The 24,824-nt window shown below is 39.4% G+C and overlaps 2 protein-coding genes and 1 non-coding gene across 5 annotated transcripts in view; 1 reads left to right on the top strand and 2 right to left on the bottom strand.

The window, feature by feature from the left end:
- Nucleotides 1-23,371, bottom strand: part of NCAPD2 (non-SMC condensin I complex subunit D2) — a 29,454-nt gene extending 6,083 nt beyond the window's left edge. Inside the window, exons 1-17 of one of the 3 annotated variants that reach the window (XM_077169791.1) lie at nucleotides 22,417-23,371; nucleotides 21,475-21,624; nucleotides 13,058-13,133; nucleotides 12,738-12,796; nucleotides 12,078-12,253; nucleotides 11,633-11,775; nucleotides 9,244-9,371; nucleotides 9,046-9,169; nucleotides 8,715-8,862; nucleotides 5,444-5,641; nucleotides 5,049-5,183; nucleotides 4,865-4,952; nucleotides 4,583-4,763; nucleotides 2,380-2,504; nucleotides 1,794-2,024; nucleotides 1,341-1,515; nucleotides 949-1,033 (exon numbers count right to left, since the gene is read on the bottom strand). In XM_077169791.1, the coding sequence (XP_077025906.1) occupies nucleotides 949-1,033; nucleotides 1,341-1,515; nucleotides 1,794-2,024; nucleotides 2,380-2,504; nucleotides 4,583-4,763; nucleotides 4,865-4,952; nucleotides 5,049-5,183; nucleotides 5,444-5,641; nucleotides 8,715-8,862; nucleotides 9,046-9,169; nucleotides 9,244-9,371; nucleotides 11,633-11,775; nucleotides 12,078-12,253; nucleotides 12,738-12,796; nucleotides 13,058-13,133; nucleotides 21,475-21,601 (2,199 nt within the window). In that variant the 5' untranslated portion in view covers nucleotides 21,602-21,624; nucleotides 22,417-23,371. The other 2 variants (XM_077169793.1, XM_077169792.1) reach the window with 2 other exon arrangements.
- LOC143643067 (small nucleolar RNA U85) lies at nucleotides 12,330-12,657 on the bottom strand. Its single transcript, XR_013156108.1, has one exon. It is a non-coding gene; the product is annotated as a small nucleolar RNA U85 (small nucleolar RNA).
- MRPL51 (mitochondrial ribosomal protein L51) lies at nucleotides 23,240-24,556 on the top strand. Its single transcript, XM_077169805.1, has 3 exons — nucleotides 23,240-23,633; nucleotides 23,715-23,825; nucleotides 24,242-24,556. The coding sequence occupies exons 1-3, from the start codon at nucleotides 23,555-23,557 to the stop codon at nucleotides 24,436-24,438; spliced, it is 387 nt and encodes a 128-aa protein (XP_077025920.1). The 5' UTR covers nucleotides 23,240-23,554; the 3' UTR covers nucleotides 24,439-24,556.
- The last annotated feature ends 268 nt before the right edge of the window (nucleotides 24,557-24,824 follow it).

Here is a 24,824-nt window from a genome sequence, read left to right as displayed (position 1 = left end):
CTACCCAATTCACTTCTGTGGCTACTGCCCCAGCCCCTTGTCACTGCCCACCCACAGCATCCTCCAGTGACCTTCCTGTCTTTAGCCTCTTCTCTGCAACCATCAGGTATGCCACTGCTGTACTCGTCTCCCCAAACATCTGTCCCAGCACGTCACATGCCTGCGGATTATTTTGGAACAGATCTCCTTTGTCTACTGTAGGTGTTCCTGACCAGTAGCTAGCCTATGAAACCTTAGGCCAGTTGCCATCATCAGGCTCTTTTCTTTTACCCAGTGAAGAGAAAAATGTGGCTTGGCAGCAGTGTTCCTGCCAGTGGAAGCTGGTGGTCAGTACCACCTTCCACCTTTACCCCTATAATCCAGATGCTTTAAAAGCCGATTCACCTCACTAAAATGTTGGGGGGTCCCAAGGTAATGAGGTTAAAGTCCTAGACTTTATAGACTATTCCACCTCACATCCACACTGCTCTTTACCCTACTATGTGCTCCTCAATGTAGCACAGAAATATGTTTTCTGGAGTTCTTGTAAATGGAATTTGTATCTCAATTTTACCACCAACTAGCTATAATAGGGCAAGTTCCTTAACCTCCCTTTGCCTCAGTTTTCTTATTGTAAATGCAATTATAATGCTAACTCTTAGGATTGTTGTGAGGATTAAACAAATTTATACAAGTAAAATGCTAATGCTACTAAGTATTGCTGTTATTATATTTCTACTACTACCATCATTACACGTGCTAATTATTTGGACATTTACTTAAAAACCTGTTGCATTGTTCTATTAATATTTTATCTTTTTTTACTACCAACTACACTTTTTGGTTCAAGTTGGGAACCTGAAAGCAAATAGTCTTATACTTGCTCAAGGGACTGAGTAAACTGCTGAACACATAGTCATCATTCACTAATACGGACTGAACAAATAAAGAGGAAGTGAGGAGACTTACAATTTCTTCAAGACACTGAATGGTCCCAGCTGAGGTATCCACTAGTAACAAAGAGAGATTCTGAATCAAAGCCTGGGCCTTGGCTCTGTGGAAATAGCAGAGATCAAGGGTCATTAACACTTACCCAGCTCTCCCAACTTTTACAGCATTCCAAGAAGCTAGTGATGGACTGATCAAGACTAGAAGTTGAACCTGGCAAACAGGTTAGGGCTATTCCACCACTGTCAAATGACTGTTTAGGATGGGCTTCACTGCAAGTTCAACTCCACCCAGAACCCCATTATAGCCTATGGGTTTCACAGCTCTTCTAGAACGATGCCCCTTTCCTTCAGAGAAAAGTTTTGTGAAAAGCTGACCTCAGAAAAGTTAACAAGGTCAAAGGCCCCATATACCTGACAGAGTCCCCCTTGGGATTGAGGTACAGCTGGCGGTAGGCATTAAGCACAGCTTCCCGGACACCAGGCTCCTTAGACCAAATGAGAGGCAGCATGCGGCGTACCCCAAATAGAGCCTGGGGTACTCCAAATTGGGATACCATCACAAAGAATTCAATCACCTCCTGTACCACTGAAAAGAAAGACACAAATGTCACCCATCTGCTTGGCTAAATTCTCCCAATATCTACAGATAAAACTTTTCTTAATGGAGCAACATGTGGAATTCTTCCTAATTTTCCTTGTGTATGCTGATTTTTCCTATAATGCCTTTACCTGAAATACTAAATGTGTAAAAATACATAAGCTCCATGGGCTATATAAAGCAAATCAAATGAAAGACTCAAACACGGACAAAGTTGTTTTTTCCAACCCCAACACCTAATCCTTACAGAAGGGGACCAGGCACACCTGTGGTTGTGTGTTCATACATCATCTTGCTGATGATGCCAATGGCCTCTGTAATCTTCTGAGAGAAGCTGTAGGCATCCTGTAGATACTGCACCAACATCTCCTGCTTCACCAGGTCATCATTTCCCCTGGATTTCTCAGGCTCTAACACATTGAGTCTGTCCTTACAGACAGTCTGTCCTGAGCCTGTGTCCCCTGCAGGTCCCTGGGGATTCTTCTCTGTGGATGCTGCTGCGCCGACAAGTTAGAGAATTACAGGATGGTTTTTGTTCAACAGCTATAAACATCCCTGGATTTTCCTTGCCTAATAGGAAGGTGTGAAATTAGGACCTATCCTAAAAAATCTTGGCCTGTTTCTCAAAAAAGTTTCCAAAAGTTCTCTACGGTTTGGAAATATCTTTTGACAGCCTGAGACTATTAATCACAGGCCTGAGGGCTGCCTTCATTCCACAGTAAAGCACTGCTAACTCCTCTCTGGTCTCTTTCAGCAATAGGCTTTGTCAGCTAGGCTAGTGTCTGGTATAAAATAAGTGCTCAATAAATACTAGTTGCAATGTTTATTGACTGAAGAAGGAAAAGGAATTACCTTTGAAGATATTTCCTAAGAGATTCAGAAACCTGGTCTCCTCTGACTCTTCTGGGTCCATATGACTGAAGAGTTTGGACTCTGGGAAATGGCCAATGGCTGCTCGGGTGAGAATGATGGCCTGCCTGAAAGAACACATTACCAACTTGCCACCAATTCAGCACCCAGAAAAGTATCATGCAGCCTTCTGCCCCAAGAAAAGGAACACTTCTCTTAAAAGGTTGAGACTCAAAACTCTTCTATTCCTTTTTCTGCAGTGATAAGGCCTTACTATACAGTCTTAACTCAAATAAGGTTTCTTAAAATTAAAAATCACGTATTCCAAACATGTTTGAAAACTTTGGTAAATGGAAGTTTGGAAACAATACACTTTCAATAACTGGCTGATTAGTTTATGGTACATTATGTAATGGGATTCTATGTAGGAACAAAAATAATGGGGCAGCCAGTCATGCATAAATATGAGAAGACCACTAAGATATATAATTAAGTGAAAAAAGCAAGTTGGTAGAACAACTGGTACAGAATTCTGTCACTTGTGCAGAAAAAGGGATAAAAGAACATATGAGACTCTAATGCTGTGGTCTGTAAGTTATTGTTAGACTAGATACTCTAGAAAGGTGCTCAATAAACTCATAATATTGCTTCCCAGTGGGAAGAGGACTTAGGTAGGTGGGAAACAGATTTGGAAGATAACTTTTCATGCCATATTCTCTCTCTCTTTTTTTTATTTTTTAGAAGTCAGTGCTTTGTTTCCCAATATTTGTGGATTTTTCCTTGTACCAATTTTTTAAAACTTTTTTATTGTATACTATAACATATATACAACGCAAAGAAATAAAAAAGCAATAGTTTTCAAAGCACTTTTCAAAAAGTGGTTACATGATAGATCCCAGAGCTTGTCATGAGGTACCATACAATCGTTTCATATTTTTTCTTCTAGCTGCTCCAGAACATATCATATTCTCTTGTAGTTTTAAATTCTGTACCATGTGAATGGAACATATTGTCTAACTTTTTAAAAGCAGATTTGTGCTTAAAAATTTTTTTCTCAGTTATTTAAAAAAGTTCGTTCTAACATGTTTAAATTTGTAGCTGGAGGCAAAACCACTCTGCATTTGTATTCAGAGGACTCAGACCCAGCTCCGTCACTTACTAGCTGTGTGTATGATGGTCAAGCCATCTAACCTGAGCCTGTTGCCTTATGTGTAAAACTGAGGATACCCAAAACAACTGTGATGAGAAACCATAAAAAGTTAGGCAAACTTAAAGCAGATTATTTAATAAAGCAGAAAAAAAAAGCTGCTTGTTGTTAGGCAAAAAAACCTCAGTATTAAAAACAACCCAGCATCTATTTAATTTCTGAAGCAGGGGATGACATTTTTAAGAGAAGAAACCTTCCTCTAATTGAAGGGATTCCCTGCTTAAAGGAAGAAGCAGGGAACTGTAAAATTATATAAAGTCTCTTTTTCTGCTTTAGTAAAGTAAAAGGACATCAGAGATATAAGGGAGTTAGAGGGTAAATAGCCACACTGTATTCAGCATTTTCTGAATAGCCTAATTAGGTAAGAAGTAAATACATAACATATGGTTGAGGTTTAAGAGTACCTGTTGTCAGCTGTAAGGGCTTTTGTTGCCCAGATGCTTTGAAGTTCTAGAGGCACAAAAACACTGGGAGAAATCTTATCTATAAGGCCAGGATTCAGGCTAGGATGATTTGCAGATAAGATTCGGGTTGGAATAAGCAAGTTTCATGTAACTTCTTAGCTCATAATTTGAATTAGAAAGCCATTAGAGATTATATGATATAATCAACAACTTAAAAACAAAACAAAAAACAACAACAGATATTGAAACTACTGAGGCCAGAAAATTTAAGCAACTTATTCAAGATTGTACAACTAGAATTGGACTTATGGGCTTAGTTCTTTAAATGAAGGAGTGTTTTTGTCAAATGTTTCTATTTGATTGTTTCAGTACTTTCTTTAGACATTTATAAAAGGATAAAAGCATGCTTACTTTAACTGTGAACTATGCCTCTGACATCTGGTATTCAGACCATTACCAGGTAAAAGCACCTACCACCATCTGGTGGCAGCATACCTTCAGTGTGGTTCATTTCAAAGAATATTGTATTAGTTTCTCAAAGGTTAATTCTCTAAACCAAACAGGTCACTAGAAAACATCCCATTCTTTCACATACTTGTAACTAGCTTTGGCAAGCAGCTGATGGATATGTGCTTCTACCTCTTCAACGGTCTCCGTATTTGCAATTTCCTCAGGAATCTCCTCTTCTTCCTGGGATAGCTTTAGAAGCTGCTTCAGGGTAGATTTCAACTCTGGCAGCATGGCTTCCCACTCTTCCTCAGGGTCCAGCACAACAGCTGAATGAGAGAGTCTCCCTTAGTCACTTTCATTGGAGCTTACTGACTATAAAGAGAAGGCTGTCTGGATGAGGACTCCTAGGCAGTACAGAGTCACTCACAGGCAGCTGCAGTTTGCTTCTGGGCCCTCATCTCTTGTAATTTCTGTGTCTCCTTCTGCAGTGGTCCAGCAAGGTCAGTGTCACTGAGCTAACAAGGTAAAATGAGTATTAGTCACTAAATAATATAATTTCATCCCTTTTTCCATTAATTTCCTTCTCTTTCGGGTAGGCCAAGTCTACTTACCTTGCAGGAAAAGGGATTATTGGCTAGAAAACTGGCCAGCAGCTGGATGGCATTTTTACATACTAGCACGGACTTGTCTGCTAGACGTCCCACTGCTAAGGATACCACTGCCTGGAAACGTGTCAGGGGGAGAGCCTATGTGGGGTAAGAAGAGAAAGATCGGGTCACATCCTACATTATCCATTCTGCTTAAGATGATCTTGAAACAGACTGTAAATTGAGCTACCCACTAATTCTAAAAATACTTTTCAATGATGTAAAATTGTTAAGTAGTAATGACTTAAATTCTAGATGCTTCTTTGGGGCAGATAGTTAACTTTAACACTGGATTCTTCTTTTTTCTGGCCTGTATGTTGGGGGCACCATTTATCTTTATCATGTAGAAAGTTGCTTACTTTCTGCTGGACGATTCGGGTAAAGAGCTGCAAAACACGACTCCGTACAAAGGAGTTGATATCATGGCCATGGGCTTGCAAGGTGTCCAAGAACTGGTCTCTGGTGTCTCGGGCTGCTTCCTCTAGTTGATCGCCATTCAAAACCTGAAGTACCATCTCTGCCATGGCAGCCAGCACAGCATTGCGCATCATATAATTCTGAGAGAGACAAAAATCGAATTGGTCTGAGGTTTGACACTCCAATACCAACTCTCCTTTTCTTAAATTCTTGTGCCCTTCCAGGCACATAAAGAACAAGGCCTTTAGTCAAAGTTAAGCTTATTTGTGTTTAGCTATGACTTTTCAGGCCAGCTGCCTAGGTATTCACTCCCATGGGGTCACAGGAAAAAGCTGAACTCCAGAGAGGCTTTATTTGCTCAGAGGAGAGAAAAAATAAACGAGAGCTAAACAAAATTATTTTCCTGTAAGGCTCATTCAGGTAACCTATGCTGGGAGTTGAATACATATCAATACAATACAACCATCAATACATATCTGAAAAGTATTAACAAATACCTTTCACCCAAAGTTTTCAATCCTTACTAATAAACATTCCCTTCCCTCATGCCACCTTTCCCACATTTTACTGACCGAGAATGAGACACAAGAAACGCAGGAATAAATCCTAGGGTGATTAGGTTCTGACATTTTTGCAAGACCAAGAACAGAGAATGGGGTCTAGCACAGGAAGTTAAAATAACCCAAACCAGATAAAGACATGATAAGAAAAAGAAAATTAAGGCTAATTTTTCTTATGAATATAGAGGCAAAAATCCTTAACAAGATAAGATACTAGCAAATAAAATCTAACAGCATATTAAAAGGATCATATACCAGGACTAAACAGGATTTATCCCAGGAATGCAAAGGTGGTTCAACATAAGCAAATAAAAGGATGTAACATCACCACCTCCATAGAATGAAAGAAAAAAACAAGAAACACACAATCATCTCAACTGATGCAGAAAAGTCATTTGACAAAATCCACCTCCCTTTCAAGATAAAAACACTCAGAAAAATAGGATTAAAAGGGAACTTTCTCAACATGATAAAAGATATTTCTAAAAAACCCATACCTAACACTATACTCAACATTTCTATAAGAGATTGCAAGTGTTCCCCCTAAAATCAGGAATGAGACAGAAATGCCCACTTTCAACCCTGCTATTCAACATTGTGTTGGAAGTTCAAGCCCATAGCAATGAGGCAAAAAAAAGAAAAGAGGCATTAAAATTGGAAAGGAAGAAGTAAAACTATCTCTATTCATAGATGATACAATCCTCTATATAGAAAATCACAAAGAATCCATAAGAAAACTTGTAGAGCTAATAAATGAATTTAGCAAAGTTACAGGGTACAAAATTAACATGCAAAAACAAGTTGTTTCTAGCAATGAACAATCCACAATGGAAATTAAGAAAACAATTCCATTTACAACAGCATCTAAAGGAATAAAATATCTACTTATAAATTTAACTAAGGATGTGAAAGACTTGTACACTGAAAAACTACAAAACATTTTCAGAAAAGACCTAAAAAAAAAAAATCCCACGTTTATGTACTGGAAGACTTAATATGGTTACAATGTCAATACTACTCAAAACGATCTACAGATTCAACACAATCCCTCCCTTTCAAGCAGCCTGTTTTGTAGAAATGGAAAAACCAATCCTCAAATTCATTTGAAATTACAAGGGGCCCAGAATAGCCAAGGTAATCTCAAAAAAGAACAAAGTTGGGGGACTCACATTGCCTGTTTTCAAAACTTACTAACTAAACCACAATCATCAAATTAGTGTGGTACTGGAATAAAGGTAGATATATTGTAGAATAAAATCGAGTTCAAAAATGAACTCTCACATCTGTGGCCAAATGATTTTCGACAAGGGTCCTAAGTACATTAAATGGGGTAAAAATAGCCTCTTCAACAAATGGTACTGGGAAAACTGGATATCAAAATGCAGAAGAATGAAACTGGAGCCTTACCCTCACATTATATCCAAAAATTAGCTCAAAATGGATAAGAACTAAAGCCATAAAACTCTTAGAAGAAGAAACAAAGGAAAACCTTCATGTCCTTGTATTTGGCAATGATTTTTTAGATATGACACTAAACACATGAGCAACAAGAGAAAACAGATTAAATGTACATCAAAATTAAAAACTTTTGTACATCAAAGGACATTACCAAGAAAGTGAAAAGACAACTTACTAGGAGAAAATATTTGGAAACTACATATTCGATAAGGGCTTAATAATCAGAATGTTTATATAAAGAATTGCTACAACAAAAAGACAATCCAATTTAAAAATGGGCAAAGGACTTGGTTAGACATTTCTTCAAAGAAGAAATACAAATGGCCAATAAGCACATGAAAAGAAGGTGAATATCATTAGTCATCAGGGAAACACAACCTAAAACCACAATGAAATAACACTTCAGAGCCACTAGGATGGCTATTATTAAAAGAACAGGAAATAACTAGTGTTGGTGAGAATGTGGAGAAATTGAAACCCTTGTAATACTTGTTGGTGGGATTGTAAAATGGTACAGCCACTCTGGAAAACAGTAACACAGAATTACCACATGATCTGGGGCTACCACTTTTAGGTATATGCCCAAAAGAATTGAAAGCAGGGACTAGAACATATATTTGTCTTCCAATGTTTATAAGAAGCATTATTTATAATAAACTCAAGTGTCTATCAAGGGATGAATGGATAAATAAAACGTAGTATCTATATAAAATAGAGTATTATTTAGCTATAAAAAGTAAGTTCTAAACATGCTACAACATGGATGAACCTTGAAAAAATTAGGCTGAGTGAAAAAAGCCAGACACAAAAGGACAAGCATTGTACGATTCCACTGACATACCTAGAATATGCAAATTCAGAGACAGAAAGTAGATTATAGCTTACTAGGGGTTTGGGAGAGACAGGAGCAAAGGGGTAGTTATTGCTTAATGGGTACTGTTCAGGGTGCTGACAACTTTGGTAAGGATGGTGGTGATAACACGTGAATGCAGTTAATACCACTGAATTGTATACTTGAAAGTGGTTAAAATGGAAAGTTTTTATGTTATGTGTGTGTGTGTGTGTATATATATATATATAAATAAATGCAATAAACATTAAAAAGAAGTCAAAGAAAGAAAAAAAAAGAAACAGCTTTTCAACAATGGACATAAATCCCCAGAAAAACCTCACAGATCCCCAGGAGGTCACCTACCTCCCCATCCAGATGATCTAGCAAAACGCACATGTTGGACATCAGGATAGCTGGGACACGTTCTGCTAATTCTGTCAGGAAAGCTGCAAAACCCTTTGCCCCTAAAGGGTCCCGACTCAGCTCCTGGGGACACTTTTGTCCAATCTCTCTACACAGGGAAGAAAATACAGCCATAGCAAGATAATTAATTATTCAGTTCCCAATAAGGGAAGGTAAGACTGATATCTAATATCTGAGGGAATCTAGTGTTGCTGTACAGAGAATATATTTCCAATATTTATTTTCTCTACAAGGGAGATGAGAATGAGAAACCTTGAGAGGGAAGAGTTACCTTACAATCTCTCCCACTATGCTCTTCATTCCATAATCAGTTGCCCACAGACTCACAGCTGCCACCAGTACAGGAGCCAGGTGTTCAAAGTGCTGCAGCATCTGGATAATCTTCACAGTGGCACCTGTGGAAGTGCTAAACATGAGAAATTATGGGGAAAATGAAAAAAAGGTGGGGCAAAGCACAGGGATAACTTACTGAGCATATGATTATAACGTGTCAAGGCCACACCAAGTAGGTGTGTTATGGCTTCCCGGGTGAGGCGGTTCTTCTGGTGACTAATGGTGGGGTTCTCCAGGAGACGGTAGCAGCAGCCAGTAACCAAACTGAAGAAAGAAGAAATCAGCTATCTGGGCGCAACCACATCAAGGTCCTGCCCCATTCATTCTCTGTCCCCAAAATCAGGGTCTTCTAGGGTTCTTCATTCTATATATGACCTTAAACACCAAGTTGCTTTGCTCTGATGACCCCAGATAGATACTCCATCCTGGATTACCAACTTTCAAGCAGTTCTGATGCCTACACAGAATCTGAATATATATATAATAAAAGATAGGGCAAAGCCACCAATAACTTCTCACTGCTAAATGTAACAGGCATCATTTTATTTGAACTTTCAGCTGCATTTGATACAGCTCATCACTCCTCTCCTTGAAATAAATGCTTCATTTGGCTTCAACCACACTAGGCTCCCCTGTCAGTTTCTTGTGCTAGCTGCTCCTCATCCTCTTAATGCTAGAGGGCCGCAGGGTACAGTCCTTGGATTTCTGTTCTGTTCGCGTTACTCACACTGATTTAGGAACTCATTCAGTCTCATGACTTTAAATAGAATTTATATAAATACCAATATTATCTCTCAAATATGTAGTACTAAGCCCAGCTCTTGCTTCTCAACTCCAGATTTGTACATTCAGCAGATGAATCTGACATCTTTATTTGGATATCTAATAAGCATCTCAAACTGTTCAGCATACACCCAAAGATGAATGCTAAGACTTGAACAGATATTTGCACATGGATGTTTACAGCAGCATTATTCACAATTGCCAAAAGGTGGAAACAACCCAATTGTCCATCAAGAGATTAATGGATAAACAAAATGTGGTATCTACATACCATGGAACATTATTTAGCCATAAAAAGGAATGAAGTACTGATACATGATACAACACAGATGAATCTTGAAAACAATATGCTAAGTGAAATAAACCAGACGCAAAAGATAAATACTGTATGATTTTACTTATATGAGGTATCTAGAATAGGCAGATTAATAGAAAGTACAATAGTCGTTACCATGGGCTGGAGGGGTAGGGGAGGAAGTAATGGGAGCTATTGGTTAATGGGAACAGTTTCTGTTTGGAATGATGGAAATGTTCTGGAAATAGTGGTGAGAAATTATACAATATTATCAATGTATTTAATGTTGCTGAACTGTACAATTAAAAATGATCAAAATGGCTTTATATTATATATATTTTACTGCAATAAAAAAACCACTGTAAAAAAAACAACACAAAAACTTTATATGTTCAAAACAGAACTTCTGATCTCCCCCCCAAACATGCCCCCGCAGCCTTCCCCACATTTCAATTACCAGCAGCTCCAGTTTTCCAAATGCTCAGCCCACTCTTCCTCATTCATCACACCCAATGTGTCAGCAAACCTGTAAGTGCTAAACTGAAGAAAAAAATCTCCATCTCCACTGCTACTTCTTAGTCCAAGGAACCATCATCTCTTACCTGAGTTACTACAACAGCCTCCTAACTGGTCTCCTCATCCCCCCCCTTTCCTTCCACAGTGGTTTCAACACAACAGTCAGGATGATCCTGGGGAAGTGAAAGTCATACCACTTCACTGCCCTGGTTGGAACACTCCAGTGGTCCCATCTCAAGTCCATCATGATGGCCTACAAGGCTCCACCCAATTTGGCTTCCCCACTGCTCCCCTGGCCTCATAGCCTACTTCTTTCACCTTCACTCAGCCTCCGTTTCTCTGGCTTTACTTCTATTACTCGTACACCCTTTCTCCTCAGGGACTTTGCACTTGCTGTTTCCTTTCCTATGATGCTCTTTCTCCAGGTATCTTCATAGCTCTCATTCATGTCCTTTGGGTCGGTGCTCAAATGTCACCATCTCAAAGACGTCTTGCTTGAATAGCTGATTTAAAATTGCAGTCTTCCTTCAGTGAAATTCCTATTCCTTTCCTCTACTTTTTCTCCAGAGTAATAAATCATAAACATACTATATTTTTTACTTATTTAAAAAATTGTCTTCCCTTCTCTAATACCAGTTCCAAGAGGGCAGAATTTTTTTTTCCAGTGCCTGGTTTGATGCCTGCCATGAACCTAGGATATACTCAGTAAATACTGCTTCACGAATGAAGAAATGGAAATTAGAGCAGTGAAATCCTTAGCTTCTAATATTCCAGTATCTACTTCTTAGTAACTCTATCTTGTGATCAGACTTCCACTTACTTACTACAGATAGAGTTGAGGCATGAAATGAAGTATTTCAAGGGCATATCTGCCAATAGTGCCCTCATTCTTCGCAGCTCAGGGTTACCTGCAGCCATCTTAATCACCCACCTGACAAATTCCTCTTCAATTATTGAATGGTTCCACAGGTGACGAATGTCCAACTGGAGCAGCTGTGTTAAAAGCTGAAGAACGGGTTGCCTCTCTTCTTCCCAGTCAAAGCCATGAGTTGCCTTGGCCCGGCCTTTCTTACCCTGAAAAGGATCAACTATACATTTAGGAAAAAATAAGAAAAAATGAAAGGTCGAGATCTGCTAGCTGAGTGTCCAAACTATCCAGTATTAACACAAGATAGTAGCAGGTATTACAGAAATATTATAAGTTCTAAATACTAAAGATCTGTTTGTCAAGGAAAGGTATGCTGTGATGCTTTTAAGTACTTACTCATAAACCCTAAATGATGACAAGAGTATCAGAATCATTGGAGTCCCTTCTTTCCCATCATTTTCCCTACCTCCCCCACTCCAAATCAAGCAAGTGAGGTACTCCAAATTACCTTCCCACCAAGGTCCATGAGGCTTGACTGGCTGCTCATGGTCTCAAAGGATTCCAAAAGGCGGATCAGAGCATAGCAGTTCATTTTGAGGGCATTGAGGTGGGCACTTCTATCTGACACACTCAATGTTGGATCATCCAAGATAGTTGGAAGTTCCTGGGAGTGGCGGGATAATACTGCAAGAGGTAGAATCTGGCCGTCAGTTTCATTCACTTTCCTCATAAACCCATCCTCAAAATACCCAGAACTTGCAGCCATCAGATTACCAAAGATCTGTTTTCATTTCTCAGTGGCCATAGCACAAACTAAGTCCTCTGGGACTCCTGACCCCGATACCTTGAATATATCCTGTCCCTAGTCTCTCACTCCAGTTACCACAATTTCTCCCTGGCAACTGGAAGAATCACCCCAATTAAAGAGAGGTAGCTCGAAAGTAGGAAAAAATTCTTGTTGGTCCGCCCTTACAGTGAACACACATAACTCTGTGTTGCCCACCAAGATTACAGACCTTAATAGGTCAAAAGTCCCTGGACTTAGCTAAACCAACTGAATCACAACAGCCTTGATATCATCATGTGGCTGATAAAATGTTGGAAATGGTAAACAAACAAACAAACAAACAAAAACACCTCCAATCTCCTACCCCTGATCCATAAATACCTTTTATTAGGAATTCTAGAGTGTCTTCTTTCAGGCCAGAGTCTATATTTCGAAAGTGACTATGAAGGAAAGAAAGTGCAGGGGTGAGACAGAAATCTGCAGAGCACATTCTAATAGATCATATCTAACTGGAGAAATCCTAATATTTAAAAATACACGTGAAATTGCTCAACTGAATAAATATGGTGGCAAGTTGGGGTAAATGGTCATCAGTAGAAATATGAGTATCCAGAACTATTTAATTTAGAATTTCAGTACTAATATGCAAAGTTAGGGCAAATAGCCACCTGTTTCCTTTATAGTACCTTCTGGGAACTTACTGTAAAATGCTGTAGATAGTATCAAAGTGCTCCAACATAGCCAAGGGTCCCTGGGCTCGGAAGGCAGTTTGAAATGCTATAAAGATGAAAGAAACTGATCAATATGGAGGAGAGACACCTTTTTTGGTAAATTCTATCCATGGTAGAAAATCAGGTTAAATGCTTTTATTGGTTGAGTCACAAAAGGAGACAGCCAATTCACTTCAATGTAACCATTAAAATAATAATGCTGCTTTAACATTTGTGTTGACTTTACAATTAACAAAGCTGCACTTGAGCTTCACCTAAAGCAGACATTATTATGCCTATATTATGGGAAAAGAAATTGCATCTCCAAGTGACATAACTACATGTTATGTAGTTAAACCCAAATCCAGGATCCCTTTTTCCTTTTGAAATTAAAAAAGTTACGAAAAAAACTATACAGAATTCCTGTACCCTTCACTCATATGTTAATATTTTATATAAACTTAGTAGAACAATCTATTCTAAACCAAGTAATTACATTAATTCAATACTACCAACTAATCAATGGACCTTATTTGACTTTTCCCAATTGTCCTATTTATGTCTTTTCTGATTGAGGATGTAATCCAGGAACCTATAATGCCTTTAGCTGTCCTATTTCTGTAGACTCCTCCAATCTGGGATTGCTCCTCATTCTCTGCCTTTCATGACCTTGGTAATGGCCAGTTATTTTGTAAACTGCTCTTCAATTTGGGGTTGTCTGATGTTTACTCACTATTACGTTGAGGTTATGCATTTTTGGCAAAATTAAAGGAGGTTGGGTCCTTTTCAGTGCATCATTTCAGGAGATATATTATGGCAATGTGTCTTATTACTGGCGATGTTAATCTTAATCACTTGGTTAAGGCAGTGTCTGTCAGGTTTCTCCTGGGTAAAGTGACTATTTTCCTGTGCATTTAATAAATATCTTATGGGGAAATACTCTGAAACTAGGCAAATATCCTGTTCTTCATCACACTTTATCGACTAATTTTAAGCACCCACTGATGATTCCTACCTGCCACAATTATTACTGTGATGTTTATCAAATGGTGGTTTTCTGTTTCCACTATTCCTTCAACACTTACTAATGGGAATGCTACTATAAGAATCAGTTTGTCCCTTTCACCCAATTTATTTATTCAATTATTTATATCAGAATTGACTCATGGCTATTCCTTTTATTCTCACTGTTTTTAACCCATTAATATTATTACTATTTATTTTGTTGCTCAGATTGTCCCAGATTTGACCTTTAGGAGCTCCTTCTGTGTGTCCTGTGTCCTCCTGACAAGCTCCCTTCACTTTCTGAGTACTTCCTTGCTTCAGGTTCATCTTATACTTTCTCTAACCCAGCCCTGGCTCAACCTCTCTCAACGGAGTCCTGTTTATTCTAAATATCATTTAGATCACCAACGTATTTAGAAACCAAGCTCTAGGTGCTAGTTACGCTCCTTGCTTTTGGGGTATCAGTTCTTTTAGGACTTCCCAGTAGACATATATTTTGGCATATATATTAGTGGTATATATATATAATATATTTGTACATTTACATGTACACACACGTATCTATTACTCCAAATATGTTACAAACATGCACGTTCAGACTGAAACTTCCAATTCTGATCCAAACCCCAGGATGTATTCTATCCCCTCTTCCTTATTTCTAATTTTCTCAGATAGTGAGAAACTTAGTTCTGTCAACAATATAGCACTGTATTTACTTATTTGCTTAATCCTAGCATACCTATAAAGCAGCTTCAATATTGCTAACCCACACCCCTATGAAAAACAAATATACTAGCTAAGCTTACAATATTTGTGAAAAGCTTTTTTGCATACAAAATTTAGAAAAATACTATTTTTCAAAGTTATATAGGTTAGTTTTTTTCTTCCTCACCCTCTTTAATGTGGTTATGTCATACATTCGTTATGCAGTTAGGTTCATTTGTTATTATTTATATTATATTTTGAAAACAAATGATCTTTTGATTCCCAAACTCAGTGCTCTTCACTCCTAATATTGCACTGATATTTGGGAGCAGCTAGAAGGAAAAATCTGAGATGATGGTATGGTAGCCCATGACAAACTCTGGGATCTGTCCTGTCACTACTTGTTGAAGAGTACTCTGAAAATTATTGTTTTTTCCTTTCTTTGCTTTATATATATGTTATATTATAAAATAAAAAGTTAAAAAAAAAAGATTGTACTGCTTTACATAAAAACTTCAATATAAGGGGGATAAGAGTCTAATTAAGTCTTACAAGCTGCAAGAGTGCCAACGCAGTGTGTTGGCTAGATAATTTTTGAGCCAAGTTGTATAGCTAGCCCTTCTCAATGGGTGGGGAGGGAAATAATTCCACCAAATTCTTTTCCGTGAGCCCAGGCTGGTTTGCCAGAAAATAAAGCCAGAACCTCATACTTCTATATCACTGCTAGAATTGATCTTATTACAATTATGTTGTCCAATGATAACTAATCCTCTGTGGCTTTTTAACAACCTATATTTTTCTTCGATTCCTGTTGAAGCACTTATTCCAGTTGTTTTCAGTTCTTTATACTATTATTTCTTACCCTTTGTCTCTCTTCCTTTAGTAGATGACTACTTTCTACTCTACCAAAAAGAATGAGACCCAAAAACATGGGCTCTCTTATATAATCCTGCTTTTCTATCAATAGATCAATATTTCAACAATTCCCCATTCTTTGCTTCAGTCTCAAATGAAAAGGTTCTTTCTAAAGCTAAGTCATCCCCTTACCCCAAAGACTTATCTTCTTCCTGTTACCTTTGCTTTATTCTCTCCAGGGACAACTCTTATCCTGCCACAATGCTCAAGCCTTTCTTCCTGAAAACAAAATGGGAAAACCCCAATGCCTTTCATTTGACCTGCTTAACTCTTTAAAAATTTTGTCTATTCTTTCTCAATTTCCTGAAATCTAGTTTCTGAAACTTACCACTCTAAAGACTAGTCTCTCAAATATTACCAATTACCTATTTTTATCACATCCAGTGATTCTCTTAGACCATTTACCTCTTTACTTCTCTGCAGCATTACCCACTACTTTAGGTTTACATTCTGGGTTGAACATTTACTAGGCCAAGTTTACTTAGGTCTCAGTTTCCTCTTCTGAAAATTGGGAGTAATAACAGAACACACCTCAGAGGGTTTTTCAGAAATATTTTAAAGATTAAGTGAATCAAAAAGTATTGGCAAAGTCCCCTGAGGGAAGGGAGAAAGAATATGGAACTATTAAACCTTACCATCAGGGAAACCCCCTGATACTGTGTCAAATTTTAGGGACACCAAAATCAATAGGCCATGCCTTTGATCATGAGGCTTACTCTTGTGAAGTTTATGTAGGGCGTGGAGAAGCTTAGACTACCTATAGGCATGCCTAAGAGTTACTTCTGGAGGACCTCTGTTGTTGCTCAGATGTGGCCTCACTCTCTCAGGTGTGGCCCAGCTCTGCAAATGAAGTCATCACCCTCCCCCTCTACGTGGGATATGACATCCAGGGGTGAAAGTCTTCCTGGAGGCATGGGAGATGACTCCCAGGGATGAATCCAGACCTGGCACCGTGGGATCAACAATGCCATCCTGACCAAAAGGGGGAAAAGAAGTGCAACTAATAAAGTATCAGTGGCAGAGAGAGTTCAAATAGAGTTGAGAAGCTACTCGGGTGGTTGCTCTTATGCAAGCTTCAGTTAGACCTTGCTACCTATCATAACCTGCCAACCCCCAACCAGGACCATTCCAGCCAATCCTAAAGAACACTAGGGCAATATATAAGATTCCATAAGGGTTCCATGCACTAGAGTAACTTTACAGAAAGCTACAACCTCCAGATGGGTCTCTGGACCAGATAAGTCCTGAAACCTAGCCCAGCCTTTCCAGAACATCAGATAGTTCCACCTCCCTACCCCATATTAGTGACAGACCCTTTCAATATGAAATATAAATTTAGAATTACCATAGCCCAAACACCCCTAAAGAGAAGAACAGAAAGATCAAAGGTGATGGTGGAGTGATACAGAGAAGATAGGATTTAACAAATGAATATGATTGCTGAATCATTAAATTGATATCTCTTTTAGTCTCCAGTATCCTAGAACAGCTAGAAGTAAAAATCTAAAACTGGATTTGTAACCCATGTCAAAGTCTGAAATCTGTTCTACAACTAATTGTGGTGCTGTGCTTTGAAATTTATAGTTTTTTTGTATATATGCTATTTTTCACAAAAAAGAAGGAAAAAAGGTCAACTGTGGTGATAAAAAAATATTTAAGTCCTCTAAATATACATATATGATATATAAAAGCCCTATAAATATTCTAGCTGCTCCTCTATTCTGGAGGAATAGAGTTAGAAGGAAAAATATGAGAGGACTGTATGGTAACCCATGATAAACTCTGGGATCTGTCCTGTAACCACTTGTTGAAGAGTGCCTTGACAACTATTGCTTTATTATTTCTTTGCTTTGTATATATGTTATACTATACAATACAATAAAAAGCAAACAAACAAACAAAAACAAAAAATAAAATCAATGAGAAATAGCTTAAAAATGAAACTAAATTTCAACAGCATTTTACAATTAAATTCATTTTGTAAAAAGTCAAAAAAGAAAAAAAAATATTAAGTGAGATGATTCATGTGAAGCAGTCAGAACAACTCTTACCAATAACTCAGCATCTAAACTATTAACTACTCATAAAAATCTCCTTCCACAATCTGGAAAATACAGGAAAATGGAAAATGAGTAAGTACAAGCACTGTTAAAACCTTTGGTTAAATTTTTCTAGTCTATTTTCTATATGCCATTTTCTACTGTTGAGTGCATATCACAGATGACTTTTCTGTTCTGCTTTTTAAAATTTAATATCACAATAAGCATTTCCTCAGCACCATTATTTTTATTTTTTATTTTATTTTTTTACATGGGCAGGCACCGGGAATTGAACCCAGGTCTTTGGGCTTGGCAGGCAAGCATTCTTACCTGCTGAGCCACCGTGGCCTGCCCAGCACCATTATTTTTAATGGCTGTATAATATTCCTTTGCATGCGCATGTCTCAATTTACTATTCTATTGTTAGACATTATATATCTAACTTTTTTCAATTAACAATCCATTTATTCCTGGCAAATATGGGTTAAATCCAACTTTCCAATTATCCCATTCATGTGACCACACAAATAAAAATGGCCTAAGTAAAACACAACCATAATGACTAGTCTCACTTTAAAATCATGACTATTCAAGTGGGCCCTAAGTATTTTCTGGAAAACCTATTATAAATTTCAGGGTCTGTTTACTTTCTCCTAGGCAATTGTTTCATACCATTCTTCTGCTCACAACTTTTGAGACCTTCCTCCAGCTCACTCTCAGTGACTTCACTGAGAAAACAGAAGCAGGCTGAAGAGAACTTTCAATTGTTCCTAGCTCTCTTTTTACCTGTACTACCTGACTCTGTGCCCATACACCCTGTCTTTTCTCACCTACTAAAGGATATGGCTCCAAAAATTGTTAACTTTTTATTCTGCATTGTCAACTTTTTTCTCGGATCATGCCCATTCAGCATACACACCCGTAACACTGTCCACTAAAAAAAAAAAGAAAATCCTCTCTTGACTCTACCCTCCTCTTTCAGTTCTCTCCTATGACTTAAAACAAAACAATTGGAGTTACTTAAATTCAACATAACATCTTCAGTTTCTCTCCTCCCATTTTCTCATAAACCTACACCAATCAGACTTTTGCCCCTCCCACTATGAAACAATTTTTTTCAAGGTTACCAACAACGGCCACATCTTTAAATCCATAGTTCATTTGCCATGCTCATTTTACTTGACCTATTAGCAACAGTGACACAATGGACCTCTCCTTTCCTTTGTGCAACATTCTCTTAATTTAGCTTCCATTTAGGTACTTGGTTCACTTTCTGCTTCCATGACTGCTCTTTAGGTTTCTACTCATTCTTCCTCCATCTTCCCAGACTCTAAATGTTACACTATCTCAGGTTTTAGTTTTCAAACTGCTTTTCTTCTCCATCTACACTCACTTCAATATCATGGTTTTAAATACCCTCTACAAGATTAATGCTGAGTATAAAATCCTAAATGTGTATCTTTAGAAGCACTCACCCCTAAACTCCACACTCAACCAACAGTCTAAACATGCTCCTCCCATATTCTTCATCTGGGTAACTCCATTCTTCTAGTTGTTCAGGTCAAAAAGGCTTATAATCAATCCAGAATCTCCTTTCTCTAACCCTATAAACCTAATCCAATCCATGAGCAATTTTACTGACTCTACTTTGGAAATATATTCAGAGCAAACCTACCATCAGCTCCGCTGCCATCGTTCTAGTGCAAACTACCTGGATATACTGTATTAGCCTCTTAACTAGTCTCCCTGCTTCTTTTCCTGCCCCCTACAGTCTATGCTCAATATAGCAGGCAGTGATTCTTTTAAAGCATTAAACCATGTTCCTACTGTGGTCAAAACCTAAGGGCTTAAAAAAAGAAAACAAAACCCAAGAGCTTGCTTGAAAGAACACTCACTTTGAAGCCAGCCCTGACCATGACCTACAAAGCTCTAGATCAGTGCTTCTAAAGCTTAAATGTGTGTCTACTTGGGAATCTTCTAAAAATGCAGATTTTCTGATTCAGTAGCTCTCAGGTGGGCCCTGACATCCTACAATTCTAAAAGCTTCAAGATCATACTAATACTGCTGGTCTAAGGACCAAACTTTGAGGAGCAAGACTCTGGAATGATGTGCATCACTTTCCACCTGATCTTTTTTACTAGGTTACTCACTCCAACCATACTTGGGGTTTCCCCACCCCAAGGCCTGTGCACTGGCTTTTCTGTCTGCAGAATGCCCTTGCCTAGGAATGTGTACAGCTGACTTCCTTACTTCCTTAAGGTCTTTGCTCAAATGCCACCTATCAGCAAGCCTTCTCTGATTATCCAAAATAAAATTACATCTCCCATCTAGGCATGCCCTATTTCTCTTAACTTGCTTAATTTTTCTCCTTGGTACTTAAAACCAACTGACACTTTCCATATTTTATTGTTTGTGATTGCCTTGAGAGAAAGAACTGTGTCTTTTTATGTTTTGTTTATTGTTGTATCTTCAGTGACTAGAACAGTGCCTGGCACATAGCAAATGATCAGTAAATACTTGTTGAATGAATTAAATGATTTGATCTTATATGTTTATAGTAGAACTTGTACTTAGGATTCTAAATACCAAAATCACCTGAGCAATGCAATTGTTGTAAAAGGACTCTTAAAAAAAGTGATCATTTAAAAACATGATGCACTATAATAACTGAAAAACAATTTGCTATAGTGTGCAAGATGTGCAATTGGTGATGTACATATCCATGCAACATGGACAGAACTGTCTTATCTGTGGACACTGTTGGCTCACCACTCATTAGTTGACCTCCCCACCCTACTTTCTTCCTTGCTTACCAAATGCTGGTTTAGGCAATCCAGGTAATTGCATTTCTTTTACCAGTAACTGGTTAGGGAAATAAGGCACATGATCCACTTCTGGTCAAGTCTGTTGGGGATGTCGGGTGAAGTTTTTTTAAAAAAGAAAAAAACTGCATAAGAAAGGGAATCCCCTTCCTCATCTTCAGACATCAGAGCAAAGAGCTGCCACCCAGCAACTATGATGGGAAGGCCAAGAGGAGACAAGCGTGTGTTACTATATTTTCAAGTAGTTCCATTAACCAACCCTTACTGTAGGACAATAAATTTAAGTAGGTTATATTATCCTTATCTTTACAGATGACAAAACTGAGGCACAGAGAAAACAAGTAGTTTGTCCATCCAAGGTCAAAGTTGTAGAGCCAGATACAAATTCAGAGTCAACCCCCAGAGCCTTAAACTCTACCTTCTTTGTACCTCTCCAAAGAATCTAAAAACTGATACAACACCACTCCTAATAAGCACAAATGATATTATGGGGCCTTGCTGGTAATGCATGAGTTGTTCTTGGTTACTTATAGGTTTCAGTGGATAACAACTGACTTACAGCTCTACATATATTGTCTTTTTTCATTATTAAACACTCCTGAAAACAATATTATCTGAAAAAGCTGTCTTCTTCTATTACTCTTAAAGCTACCACAACTTTATTTTGGCCTATTGAAAGGGATAAAGATCTAATATAATTTTTCTCTTAAAGAATTACTACATTAAGACTATTTAAAGCATAATCCAAAGAAGGCGTTAAATGAATGTATTCTTCATGTCAAATAACAATGTAATGTTAGGGAGAAAACAGTAGGAAACAGGTTGGAGCTTAATGGCATGGTGGAAAAGACAGACAATGCAATTACATGTGGAATGGCTGTTCTGAAGTGTTAAGTGCAGTGGCAGCTATGCAGGTCTTACCTCTAAGCTGTGACGAAAGTTGTCTGATGGATAGTACCTCTTGTACAACATATTGATTCACCCCTCCACTTTTCAACAACTCCTCTGGGGATAAGGGCAGATGGAACTCATACAGTTGGGGAGACATCCCTCTCCCACTGGGTCACAGGGCTGGGAAATCAAAGGGCAGAAAGTTTAAGTGGAAGGCCTATCTTTTTACCTGGCTCTTGTTATTTACCCACCTCCAAAATATAATAACACTTTTTAGTGTTACAGAAACATCACAATATGGTGTTGGATGATGTGAGGCACAACATCAACCCTGGACTAGAATCTAATTCTGGTCCTGACTCTGCCACTTGATCATGTCACTTAATCCCCTGCGTTTCATCAATAAATCATGTTTACTAATCTCTGATAACTTCAAAAAGTTGCTCTGAGGATCACATGAGTCTGAAAGTGTTTAAAGAACGGCAAAGTGGCCTGTCGGTGTTATTATTTAATAATTAGTGCTACATTATTTACACTTCTTATGGGCAGAGCTCCTCAAGCATTGAGAGAATGTCTCTCCAGAGGCCAGCGTAGGGGCCCAGCATGGGCTAGTGAGTTTATAAGCTCTGGTATGGGAGAATATCACATTTATTACCTGTTTACTCTCTGCCAGACTCTGTCAGGCCATGTGAATGCATCGTATCTGATCTAGTCGTCCCAATCCCAGTCCTAAGGACTGCATACTTTAACCCGATTTACAGATGGGAATATAGAGACCAGGAAAGGTTCCGCGATTTGGTCAAATTATACAAATTCCGTAGCGGGCGTGTCAGACTTAAATCTTTCTACTTCATCGCACCATAAGAGTATTCCACTAGACCTGTCTGCCTTTCGTACGCTGCGAATACCACATCACGATGACCCGCAGCCCTCTTTCTAGCCTTCCATTCCCCTCTCCCCATTCATACATACCTTACTAGAGCCCTTCAACCGCCGCTCCTCGGACTCGTGTCTTCGAACCGAAGTGGGAGAGAAAAACAGGGCCTGAACAGTACGCACCAATCATCGATGCGGCTTTCCAGCGAGCCGAGAAAGTGGCCAACTGTAGCCGGGCAGAGGTAAAACCCCGCCTCTGGGCCAAGAGGCGCGCGGGCAAAGCCACCAACACAGAGTTCAAATCTCAACGGCTGCAAGGGAACCAATGGCGACAATCGCTAGAGACCGACCAATCACAGCGCAGAAGCCAGAGCACCTGCCCCGCCTCAGAGGAAGGCGGAGATACTGGTGTTAAGCTTCAGCGCCCCGCCTCCCATCGCCTGGCGACTCCCGGGTTTCCCGCGGTGCCCGCCAGACATGCCGCGTTTCTAGCTGGGTAGTCCTCATGCTCCTGGGACCGAGACCCAGTCGGTCATCCCCATGATAGGAGGCAAGTACAGACCAGCAGTTAAGAAGCTTGGACTGTGATCTCGGTTCCACCGTCTCATGACGCCCCGCAAGTCACTTCACGCTGAGACTCAAGTTTCCTCCTTTGTAAAATGGGGATAATAAAACAGCGATAGAGTGCAACAGGTGGGCCAGTGGTAGAATGCTCGCCTTCCATGCGGGAGACCCGGGTTCGATTCCCGGACCATGCACCCAAAAACAAAAACAACCGTTATAGCGCAAGACTGTTGTGAGGCACAAAGTTTTTGAACACCCCGGAGCTGCGGGTTCCACAGGTCCTGGACCTCCATCTCTCTCAGAGTTGAGGAGCGCCCAAGGAGACACAAAAGGGTGAACTTTCTTGAGATTTCGCTTTTGGAGAGACCTAGACAAAGACAAACCGGACCTCTCTGCTCAAGCCTCGGCGAGCAGACCGGAAGCGCCTCACGGCTCGGCAGAGGGCATGGACGCGCAGCCGCACAGGAATTTGTGGGGCGGGACTTGTGGTTGCGAAAGGAGGAGCCGAAGTGGGTCCTGCGCCCAGAGCTACCTGGGAAAAGTTCAACATGGCTGCCTAGTTCCAGTGTGAGGCCGGCGCGAGCGTTCTTTGTTATCATCATTTTGAGAGCCACTTCTTGTCCTCACGCTTGGGCTCGTGCGGTGTGCCGTTGTGGGGGAGAGGAGGGCAATGGCAGGGAGCCTCTCTTGGGGGGCAGGCAGGGGCCTGTGGGGATGGGTGCCTCTGGCCTGCAGAAGCTTCTCCCTGGGTAAGTAGCTTATATAGAAAGACGCCCCGTGAACTTCTCAGTAGGGGGCTCAGACCCATTTCCTTTCTTTTCCATCCCCAGGCGTTCCAGGATTGTCCCGGGTGAGGCTCACCCTCCCACCCCCTAAAGTGGTGGATCGTTGGAATGAGAAGAGAGCCATGTTCGGGGTGTATGACAACATCGGGATCCTGGGTAAGACTTGATTCTTTGCATAGTGCAGAATTCAAAATGACAATTACACCGTAAAGACTATCTTGTTTTCATCCGTGTAGGGACTGACAACCGTGCCCAATAGTAAGAGCAAACACTTATGTGGCTGGGCACTGTTGTGAGTGCCTTACAGGTACTAAATCAATTTAATCCCTATAATAATCCTTTCACTTTACAGGTGAAGAAACTGAGCACAGGGAGATTAATTTTTCCAAAGCTAGTAAATGACAGTGCCAGAATTTGAATCCCAAGCAGTCTGACTGGAGAATCTGTGCTCTTGACACTGTACTTGTCCTCAGGTGCTGTTCAGGAAGATGTAAATGTTATTTGAAGATTTAGCTGGTCTAGGCTGGTTCTCTCCTCTTGCAACTAACAGGTTTATCTCTCACATTATACAGGAAACTTTGAAAAGCACCCCAAAGAACTGATCAGAGGTCCCAAATGGCTTCGAGGCTGGAAGGGCAATGAATTGCAGCGTTGTATCAGAAAGAAGAAAATGGTTGGGAATCGGATGTTCACGGATGACCTGCACAATCTTAACAAACGTATTAGCTATCTCTACAAACACTTTAACCGACATGGGAAGTACCGGTAGAAGAGAAGGTTGGGGGTTGTGGAAGTAGTACATCTGTTACCCTGAAAGGGGAACAAGAATTTTCCTTATGAGGAAAGGACTTTGTATGTTCTCTGTAATAAAATGGGACTTCGTTGGAGTGTGATATCCACACTTTATTTTTCATTCATGTAGAAGATGAAATCTGACTTCCCTCTAATTTTACAGTCTATGGTTTGGGCTCTCCTTACCTTTGCCGCCTAGCTATATCTATGGTTTTTAATAAGGAAATGTTAGTGAGAGAACCTACTGTTTGCACCTGTTGACATTTGTTCCTCAATACATTGGAAGTGGTCATTTTTAGCTGTCCCATAATTCTGTTATATTAAGTATATTGCTAAAGACCTTTCTACACTGAAATGAAATGT

Source organism: Tamandua tetradactyla, chromosome 7 (genome assembly GCF_023851605.1).
Source record: "Tamandua tetradactyla isolate mTamTet1 chromosome 7, mTamTet1.pri, whole genome shotgun sequence".
NCBI classification, from domain to species: Eukaryota; Metazoa; Chordata; class Mammalia; order Pilosa; family Myrmecophagidae; genus Tamandua; species Tamandua tetradactyla.
This window is presented reverse-complemented; position numbering and strand designations above follow the sequence as displayed.

Excerpts from the sequence above, each read along its gene's own strand:
- MRPL51 (XM_077169805.1), top strand. The coding sequence starts at position 23,555 with ATGGCAGGGAGCCTCTCTTGGGGGGCAGGCAGGGGCCTGTGGGGATGG. Across the intron at positions 23,634-23,714 it reads CTGCAGAAGCTTCTCCCTGG|GCGTTCCAGGATTGTCCCGG; the intron begins GTAAGTAGCTTA and ends TTCCATCCCCAG. Across the intron at positions 23,826-24,241 it reads TGACAACATCGGGATCCTGG|GAAACTTTGAAAAGCACCCC; the intron begins GTAAGACTTGAT and ends CACATTATACAG.